The sequence below is a fragment of the Pezoporus flaviventris genome, unplaced genomic scaffold, assembly GCF_033815535.1.
Source record: "Pezoporus flaviventris isolate CSIRO_AGI_PZ_B2104156 unplaced genomic scaffold, CSIRO_AGI_Pfla_v1 ptg000036l, whole genome shotgun sequence".
NCBI lineage: Eukaryota > Metazoa > Chordata > Aves > Psittaciformes > Psittacidae > Pezoporus > Pezoporus flaviventris.
Genome location: NW_026892584.1, coordinates 13,288,583 through 13,298,684, shown reverse-complemented (window position 1 = coordinate 13,298,684; position 10,102 = coordinate 13,288,583). Strand labels below are relative to the sequence as shown.

The window sequence follows — 10,102 nt, the reverse complement described above, 5'->3', positions numbered from 1 at the left end:
CTGTTTGGTCCTCGGCTCTATGCCGGACCTTGCCCCGCTGGTTACGCACTCCCGACTCCCGGCACAGGGTACATCGTCCGCTCCCTCCTATGGGGAGCGCACCCTCAGCCTAGGGGCCGTGTGCCTCCCGCGCTGCGCATGCGCCCCTCTTTGGGGGTGGCAGCGGCCAGGCGCGCGGCTATTAGCCTGTCCACTCCTCGCCGGGTCGGCCCAATGACAGCGTCCGTTGTTGCGGGGTGACGGGAAGAAGTCGTTGCCGAAGCACCGCCCTTTCCTTTTCGCTGCCGTGCTGCCATCCCCAGCGCACGTCCCAGGCCTGTCTCTCGTGCCGCCGCCGCCAACCAAGTAAGCGCGCGGCTGCCCCTTCCCCTTCCCACCGCCCCCCCTTCCCCCGGGAATGGTCGCTCCTGGCCCTCCAGCTCGCGGCCGCCAGTGGAGCTCTGGCGAGACCACTTGGTGCGGGAGGGTGTGCGGCAAATGGCGGCCATGTGCTCTCCCTGGCCGAGCCTGCGGAGGGAGGCAACAGGGCAGGCTCAGGCGGAAGCCGCGGTGAGCCGTGGTGACGAAGAGGTGTTAGGAAGGACGCGGTGCCGCTTTCCTTAGGGAGAGGCGTGGGGCACCGGCGGGGTTAGACCGAGCAGGCCGTTGAGGGATCAGCGCCCCGGAGCCCGGCGCAGGGCGGGAGCCGCCGCGGCTTTGCGGTGTTAGGTGCTGTTGTGCGCTGGTAGGAGGTTGGTACGCGGCCTCACGTGCCGTGGTGTTTCCTTTAGAAGCAGAGCAAAGCAGTTGTATGGGGAAAGTGAGGGTTGCTTCCCTGCGGTGAGAAGGTAAACTTCGTCCGAACATGGAACCGGTTCATTGACACTGAAGATCCAGCTCTGTTGTTTTCCAGGATGCGTTACGTCGCAGCTTACCTTCTAGCAGTCCTCGGTGGCAACGAGTCTCCCACGTCAAAGGACTTGAAAAAGATCCTCGATAGCGTCGGCATTGAGACAGACGATGAACGCATGAACAAGGTGGCGTTGCCTCTTAGTTCCAGATGGTCATGGCCCAGTCGGCATCAGACATTGGAGCTGTTACTTTGACTTCGGTGTTTCTGTAGTTGGTTTGGTGTTGAACTAGTTTTGTTCAGACGTTCAATAATCATTGCATGTATGATTCCTGAAACACTGCCTAACTGATCAGAACTATTTTTGCAACGTGTTTGTGGAAGTCTGGCTTTCTTATTTAACACCTGTTCTCCGCAAAGATTCCGTCTGTTGTTGACTTCTGACCATTCAGTCTAATAATTTTCAAGGGTATAGTGGCTAACAGAGATAAATATGTATTGAAAATAAGTTCTGTTCACTACTTAACATTTAATGTTTTGGCTTTTGGTCGGTACAGATTAAAAGCTAGTGCTTTTGAAGGGCTGATATTCAGTAATAAGTTTTTACTTAGTATACTGCAAGGAAACATCTGTTTCTTCATCAAGAAACAAGCAAATTATGGACATTTAAGGTAGTAATAGTACTTGGGAAGATTTTGGAAATGAGTGCTGAAATGGTTGTGCTGCAAAACGGGCATTTTAAGAAGAGAGTATCTTGATTAGAATGTGTCTTATGATAGAATTGACTTTCAGTCTTGTGGACTTGAAATAAATGGCCATTGGCGGGGGGTGGGGAAAAACCAATAAATGGTCTTATCAACTGCCCCATACTTGTACAGGGAGTGTTTCCAGAGAGGTGGAGGCAAAACCAGGTTACTTTCCCAGTTGGAGACAGTGTTTTATCGTAGGCCTGACCAAATGATGGATTAACTGAGCTAATAGCATCCATATTATGGTTTGGGATGTTGGTTTGAACTGGTGGTGCTCATGTTTAATGCCAGGTCTTTTGGCTTTGGCTTGTTTGTGTTTGTCAACAAATTAGTTGTTTTCCCTGATCCTCCAATATCCAGAAGGCTTCTCTGGAATTTGTTTTGGTCATAATTAATCCTCTTTTGTTTGTGCTGGCTGTATCTTATACCAGTGTAAATCTAATGAAGTCCTAAAACTGCCTTCCTTCTGCATGAAGCAAGCACCCCAGCCAGTTGCTCTGTGTAAGCAGGAGATGCCTGTTAAAAAGTTCTTGGTTAAAGTCTTTTGGCGACCCCGCAGTGTTCAGCACTGACTCATGGTAGCAGGGACTTACCAGTAATGTCTGTGGCATTTCTTTTTTATTTTTTTTTTTTAAGTGCTTCTTGCTTTAGCAATTTCTGTTGTGTTTTGCCTTCCTCAACACTGGTTATACAGAAAAGGTAGTAAAATTGAAGTTAGGACCACCCGTTCCAGTGCAAGGATACAATAGCCAGCTCAGCTGTAACATTTGGTAAGGCTAGGAATAGAACCTTGAGGTTTTCGGTCTAGCACCCCGTGCTTCAGAGCCTCCCTGTGGGAATTAAGCAAGAGATGTTGACAGTCCCTCAGTGATTTACGGACCGTCAGTGGGGTTTCCTGATTGGCTCCCCAACATCTGTGTATCCTTCTTTCTGCAAAGTCCTTGGATTCGTTACAATTTTGTGGTAATAGATTTAATGAAAAAGCTTTCACAGAAAGGTGTAAAAGACTTAGCTGAAGTTTTAGTTCCAACATCCCATTCCTTCCACTGAGAAACAAGGAATGTTGTGGCTGTATCAGCAGCAGGATGGAGGCATTTCACATGATGATTAATCAGTACCTGTTTAAATGTAGCTTATACTCACACTGGTTTGAAACTATTAACATTCTAAACTTAATTTACACAGGTTATTAGTGAGCTGAATGGAAAAAATATCGAGGATGTCATTGCTCAGGGTAAGTACAGTCTCTTGAGTGTCACAGATAATTACCTCTACTACTTTGGTAACTTAGACCTGAGAACACAAAATTGCTGCCAGGTCCCTGATTATTCATCAGTTTAGCTGTGGTTGAGGACTTCCATTCTGGATCTCGGCTGAAATGCCTGAAATCCAGGTCCATTCTAATTCCCTGCAGGTCAGTGCCAGTACCTGCTGGGTTTCGCTTGTGGACCACATTAAACTGGAGAACTTAAGCATGCATGAGCTGACTGGTAGTCTGCTCATGATGTAGTTTTCTGGACATAGAATCATAGAATAGTTTGGGTTGGAAGGGACCTTCAGAGGTCATCTAGTCCAACCCCCTGCAATGAGCAGGGACAACTTCAACTAGGTGTTGGTCAAAGAAAGAATTTGCTGTCCTTCAGATTTTCTGGGAGGTTTCTTTGTGTTTACCCATTTCTAGGCATCAGTTATGTAAAACAGGAAGTACAGACTGTTAAGTAAGCGTCAGCTTCCATTAAGGTTACAGTTACACCCTCTGTGGTTAACATAAGCCTCTCCAGTACACATCTCTTCTAGAGCTTTCCCAAGTCTGGTGCATCCTTTTCTCTAAAGCAGGACTCTGCTGACTTGTGTAGAAGCTTGTGCTCTTACTTGCTGGCTTTTGCCAAAGCTGGAAATTTTAACATTGAGTATTAGGGCTAAAACAGAGATGAGGTGGTGCAAAGGTTTCTGATTAATGAATTTCTCTCTCTCTTTTGTTTTTTTTTTTGTAATGCGAGGGCATAGGCACAAGGGCATGTATTTATGTATTTGCCTAAAGGTGGTCAGGACTTTGCCTGGCCTTGCTGTTATGAGCAGTAACTGGATACTGCTATGCATGTGGTCTCAAGACCTCAGAGAGCCATTATATGTGCTTACAACACACTTAGGCTATCGCTTTCTGTAATACTTTAAATAAATAGTTTTCCTAGAACATACTGACATGCATATGAAATGTGTTTGTTTACTTGGCTAGTTTATTAGAGCTTGAAGTAATGGAATTATTTAGAAACTGATTCTCAGAAATTGGGATACAGGCAAACATACTGCGTACGTGACCTCTGAGTGCCAAGGGACCTTTGCTATGTGAAAGGCAGATGGCAGAGAATTAGCTAGCTTTCCAAAGACAAGCATAAATCAGAAGTCAGTTTGTTAATCTCAAAGGCGATGCAGTAGGGTTCATAGGATGCTGGAGAATTTGGTGAAAATACTGTCCTCTTTGCCATAAATAAATCTTTTCCTCTGTCCCCTCCTCTCCTGTCATGCCCTCACAGTTCTCTATACACTTAAAAAAATTGGGGAAGGAGGGGTGGAGTGGGAGGCCAGTGCTGCCTATATGTTATTTTTGAGGTATACTGAAATTATAAATTTCTGGGCTATTATGCTGTATTCAGAAAACATACAGCTTTTTCTGTATGTTTAAAATTGGATGTGTTTGACACTATTTTTATACAATAGGTTTGGGGAAAAAAACCTGGGGCCTTTGTACAGCAGTAAGCTTACTAATAATAACAATAACAAAATAATGTTTTTGGTGTTCTTAGGCTAAACCTTTGTGAATCTTAAACCCTTGTTTTTTCACAGAACAGTTTATATTTTCTTACCATGGGTGCAGTCTCTTGTTCCTTTCAGCTAATAGTGACAGGTTCAGTCCATGAGTCACGGTATCTTTTTTCTACACTCTCGTGTCTCTTGCTTTCCACCTTACCTCTGTGATTGTGATGAGCATTTAAATACTTTCTTCTCTGACCCTCTCAGGTAATGGAAAACTTGCCAGCATGCCGGCTGGGGGAGCTGTGGCAGTGTCTGCTGGAGGGGGCTCTGCTGCTCCTGCTGCAGCTGCTGCCCCTGCTGCTGGTGAGTATTCGTGGAGAGGCATTGTTATATGCAGCTCCAGTTTTCTCTGTAAAAATCTTACTGAGTCCAAATTTCAAAGCTTTCCACTTTGGCAGTTAACTATGTGATTGAAGTATAAGCTGAGGAGTTACTTCTCTTTGGGTAGTTGGAAGCATTTGCTCTTTACCCATCCTAAGATTGGTCTGGCTTAGAAGCAAGAATCGGACTTCACTGTGTAAAGTGCATCTTTTCAGTAGTAGTGTCCATGTCTCCTTAATGTTTGTATTTGGCTATTGAAAGAGAATGAGATGAGCCATGGAGGCTGAAATACCAATAGTATGGAAGCTGAGAATGCCAAAACCTTTGTTTTTTGTGAAAGAAAAAAATTGTGCTGCAGAAAATTTAAATACTGACCATTGGCTTGGTCTTCTGTTTTCTTTCAGCTGAGGAGAAGAAAGAAGAGAAGAAGGAGGAATCTGAAGAATCTGATGATGACATGGGATTCGGCCTATTTGATTAATTATTTGTTACAGAGAAAATATTAAAATTCTTTGTTAAAAAGGTGGGGTTTTTTTTTAGTTTATATTATAACTATACAAGTGCTATTAGATTCAGACAGCTGTTTGTAAGATAGCTCTGACACAGCTTTGATTTTTGTCTGAAACAGGTATATGAATTTTATGACAAGCCATGGGAGTCAACTGTTTTGAAAGTCCTTACGAAATGGCTATGCTTGTGTGAACCTGGGTGCTTGTTTTGAGACTGCTATATCTTAAACATTATGTGGAAGCTGAATCTACCTGGTGTTAACTGAAGTTCCTCTCCATAGTATTTTGCCATCTTGATTACACAGGAAAGAGTCTCATCTATGGAGCAATAAAAGGACTTTATTTTTCAGGATCTGTTTAATCAATTCAGAAACATGTGAAACTGAATGGACAGCAGGTCTGAATTAGTCTTGTAATGTTATAATTTCAGAGCTAGTTATAGTAATTAGTTTTTGTAAATATCTAAAAGTACTGATTCCATTGCTATGTCAGATTTCCAAGATCTAGGGGCACCACTAATGAAATGCTTGACTATGCTTGCATATCATATTACATCTGCATGCTTACCATAGAATCTGTAACAAGAAAAAGGAAAACCTGCATTCTGCTCTTCATGGGCCACTGAGATTAATGCAGAGGTGCTCTTTATAATGAGTGGCTCTTCTGGGATAGCTGAACTATCAGGACATGAATCACCTTGATCTGAAAAAAACCTGTTTTGAGGAGAACGGTGTTTTGTTGTTTTTTTTCCAAGAACTGCAGGTGTGCTCAGAGGAGCACCATCAGCTTAAGAGGACAGTAAATTTTGCTTTATTTATGAGGTGTCTTCTGCTTGGAGGTGATGTACTGTGACTTCTACAGCATTTTTTGGCTGTCACCATACATAGGTAGAGTACAGGTAGCACATGTGATGAGATTCCCATGCCAAGACTGCACACATGGTGTCAAGAAGAGACATCCTGGAGCAGTCTGTGCTGTGGACCTCTTCTAATATAGTTGTGGGGTTTTACTGGGGGGAAGAAGGAGAAAGCACAGATAGAGCTGGGTTGGTTAAGAGTCACTGGACAAAGCATGACAAGAGCTTCTGAGGGCAGATGGGTGAAATTCAAGTAGGAAAAACTTTCCCTATGGTGTACTGAGAGAAAATGCCTGTTACATCACAGAAACCAAGGAAGGGAGCAGTTGAAATATAGCTCCTTGGACCTCAAAAAGCAACTAACCCTTGCTGCCTTTAGGTGCCTGCTGCAAGAAAGAGTTACAGGAGGTAACACTGCCAGTACCTTTGATCTGCTTTGTCTCCTAAGTTCTAGTATGGTGATGTTTGTGGGAGTAAGGAAACTGCTCCTTGTTCACACTAGTGCTCTGAGTTGTAGCAGCTGTGGTTTGGCACTGGAAGGGGTGCAGGTATACCTGTGTTTCTTCCTTTGCTGACTTATCCATTTCACAGCCCTGAAAAAGAGTGGTTCCTGGATGTGGTTTTACTGGGAGGTAACCCTCCCACCCACTGATACTGCCTTGTTTAGCTGCTGCAAGAGCAGAGTCAGTCTTTTCACAGGAAAGAACTGCCCTGGTGCACCACTCAGCGGGATTTTTCCATGCACAAAGGGATTTGTTTCAGTAGCATTGAGCTATTTCATGAGCTTTGCTGTGCCCAGGCCTGTGGGATGAGACTGAAACCTGTGGTGCCAGCTGATGGCTTACTATGATGAGGGGAGGACTACATCCAGATAAACTTCCCCCTGTTCTTCACTTCTCCCTATGACCTGTTAAGTCTTGAGTTATGGACCTGATACTGTGCTGGGTGTCCTCTTAGCACCTTTAAATTCCTTTCTGAAGTGCATAATTTTAATAAAAATATTAACCAGCTTTGAGAAAGACAGCTAATTTGGTAAACTGTTAGAGAAGAAACTTTCTGGGGCAGCTCTTGGTGAAAGCACTGAAAATACAGCACTTGTTGCACTGCCATGGGGAGCCAGTGTATTTTACATAAGCATCCTGTAGATGTTCCTTGTGAAGGTGGTCAGGGGACAGGTCTACTCCAAGATTTCACATGCATTTTACAGAATTTGCCAAAACCTCTGCATGATGAACATTTCTTCTAAATGCAAAATCAAGGTATTTTAAGCTTTTTTCCCCTATATGTACCTCTACATAACAGTTGTCACCTGATGGCTTTGTACATGAGCAGTGATGTGCCTGGAAGTCTGTTGCAGACCTGTTCAGTGCTCTGGATGGAGTTCATCACTCTTCTGATCTTAGTGACCTTCAGCTATGAAAGATTTGGGATTCCTGCTCTGTGGACAATGTTCTGAATTTTTAAGTGTCACTGATGTCTTTTCAGACTTAGCAATGATTTCCAAAGGCAAGGGTAATGGTGGGGTGGATGTGTTGTGTTCAGTGATGCTCTCGGAGAAAACTAGGGTCTATAAACACTTGGAGTGGTGGCCTAGTCCATCCCCTTGCAGAACCAGTATTAGCTAGGATAGATTTTTCCTGATTTTTATAAAGAAGGGCTCAAAGGCACTGAAGACAAAGGAAATGATAGCCTTGTGTCTGCGGGTTATGCTGGTAACTGATGTTAGGGGAGAGAGATTTATTTAGTGACAAGTTTGATGTTGGAACATGTGAGCTTCCCTCACTAGGGCACAAATGCTGTGCCATCTTGAATTGGCTATGACTGAAAATCATTCCTTACAAACAGCATGGGGCAGGGAAAGTGACATGACATCTTCACTACTTGGAAAGCAGGAAGAACACCCTGGACACTACTGGAAAGCAATAAAAAAAGTTCCCTGGGGGCACTGCTAAATTAACTGGTTTCACTCTTACTACTGAGGCCCAATTTTGCAAGCTGCTACATGGAGGCAACCCTGTTGAACTCAGTAGGTTTGACTTAACAGGGCAGAGGTATCTGTAGTAGCTTTCCTAGAAGTAATGTTCAGTCCCAAGTGAGCAGGACAAGGGGACTGCTGCATTGCCTCAGAAGATGCTACTATGAAGCAAGTCCCAAGTATTTGCCATGGAATTGTCTGAATATGCAAACATCACAGATAAGAAAAAGATGTCAAAGTCAGGCATTCCAGTGATGTTAACAGCATTCGAGTTGGGCCTCATGGCCAGTGCCCTGCCTTGCTGACCCCAGGCAGCAATAAAGTAACATACTGAAGACAATAGTATAACCGACTGCCTCTCAGCTTCTCTTTAATTCTTGTTGGCCACCAACAACCTAAAAAAGAGATTGTTTGCTTGTACATTATTATTTTGTATGTACTATCCGCTGATCATTCACTAGACTGGAAGACAAGTGCAACCAATGGAGATTGCTTGAGAAACTGTCTCTGGCATCACAACATACAAGGGCATGTGTGAACTTCTAGTGTTCTGTTACATGTGAAAAACTGCCATGTAAATCTTGCTGACCTGGCTTACTGCAGAATTAGAAGCCATTGCAGGATTGTGGCAGCACTTTCTCAATAAGAAGATTAGTTTTTTGGGGTAATTGATTTTTGAGAAAAACCTGTTTGTTCCAGCCTGTTTGTGCCAGTACCGAGGCAGCACTCTGCAAGAGATTATAGTTCATGTGGTTTATTTCATTAACCTGTTTCAATAGGGCAGCATTAACCTCCTCAAATAAGGAACACCGAAGGCCAAGACAGAGCGATGAGGGTGATGTAAACAACACAGGACAAGATCGCTGTTGAGAAATCAAGTGAAACTAACCCCAGCATTGTCAGAGCACTGTTGTTTCTATTTTCCAGACGCAGTGGGAGTCTTAAGGTTTGTGAAATGCTGAAAGAAGAGGAAGCAGTGCTGGCTCAAGAACTAATCTGTTATTGTGGTTACAAGTGTTAGGGAGGTATCTGCAAACAAGGTTCAATATTCAGTTTTGCCACAGCTCTGCTAAAGTCACAGCCCATCAATTAGTTCTTCTGCAGCACAATCCCTGTTCTGGAAAATGAAAGACACAATGTTTTATTTGGTTTTGGCTACATGGAAATACCCTTGTGCGTCACCAGAAGCATGGGGTGAAAGCACTATGATTGTCTCGGTGTCAAGGGTCTTTAAGGGGGGTCAAGGCTCAGGTGTGCCAATGCTCACCTCTTCAAGTGGAGGAGATGAGGGCTGACAAGGGTTATGCAATCACATCAAACAAAGGAATGAAGGAAATTATAAAAGTAGAGGTATGACAGGAAGAGAAAGAAGGGTGGGTATAGGGCAAAAACAGAGGACTTGAGGTAAACAGGGTTAATTGGTTAGTTGCTGCAGGACAGGGTGAATATGTATCAAAGGCAGGTGAGGTTGTGGGCTCCAGGGTAGGACCTGGAGGGAAGGTAAGGCTGGACTCCCCTCTGTCTGATGGAGGGAGAGAGCTAATATTTAATTAAAAAGTACTCTGTCTGGACAGGCTGGAGTACAAGGCCTAAACTGAGCTCAAATATTGGATTTATACAAGGGTTACTTGCTAAATTGGGTTGATTTGGTCAGCTGACTGTGAGGCAGTAGAGAGCTATTCTTACAACCTCTATGGAGTGGGTACCAGCCTTTGGGGTGCTGGTACTTTGAAAGGACACATGGAAAGAACAGGAGATGGGCTACTTGGATGACCTCTGCTGACGTTAAGTCGTGAAATTCCTGAGGGGAGGAAGGCTGAGCTTTGATTAGTCTGAGAGCTGTTAAAGACAAGTGTCCCAAAAGAGAAACTTCTAACCAGTTATAAGAAAACTAATGCAAATAGATTTATGACAAGATGAATTAAGGTTTGTTTGGTTTTGGTTGTCTTTTTTAAACTTTGGTAGAAAGTGCTTTTACCACATGTTGATTCTATTAAAAAAAAACCACAAAACCCTATTGCTTTTTGGTTTGTCCCCCTCCAAACCTCC

General features: G+C 43.8%; 1 protein-coding gene and 1 non-coding gene across 3 annotated transcripts in view; both read left to right on the top strand.

Moving 5' to 3' along the window:
• Positions 1-244: 244 nt before the first annotated feature.
• The window catches only part of RPLP2 (ribosomal protein lateral stalk subunit P2), a 142,669-nt gene continuing 132,811 nt past the window's right edge, over positions 245-10,102 (top strand). The window contains exons 1-5 of one of the 2 annotated variants that reach the window (XM_061463184.1): positions 245-345; positions 893-1,016; positions 2,764-2,812; positions 4,597-4,695; positions 5,118-5,227. In XM_061463184.1, coding sequence (XP_061319168.1) covers positions 894-1,016; positions 2,764-2,812; positions 4,597-4,695; positions 5,118-5,194 — 348 coding nt within the window. In that variant the 5' untranslated portion in view covers positions 245-345; position 893 and the 3' untranslated portion in view covers positions 5,195-5,227. Of the gene's footprint in view, positions 346-892; positions 1,017-2,763; positions 2,813-4,596; positions 4,696-5,117; positions 5,239-10,102 lie in introns of those variants that run through there. The other variant, XM_061463183.1, reaches the window with a different exon arrangement.
• LOC133274829 (small nucleolar RNA SNORA52) lies at positions 2,970-3,102 on the top strand. Its single transcript, XR_009745297.1, has one exon. It is a non-coding gene; the product is annotated as a small nucleolar RNA SNORA52 (small nucleolar RNA).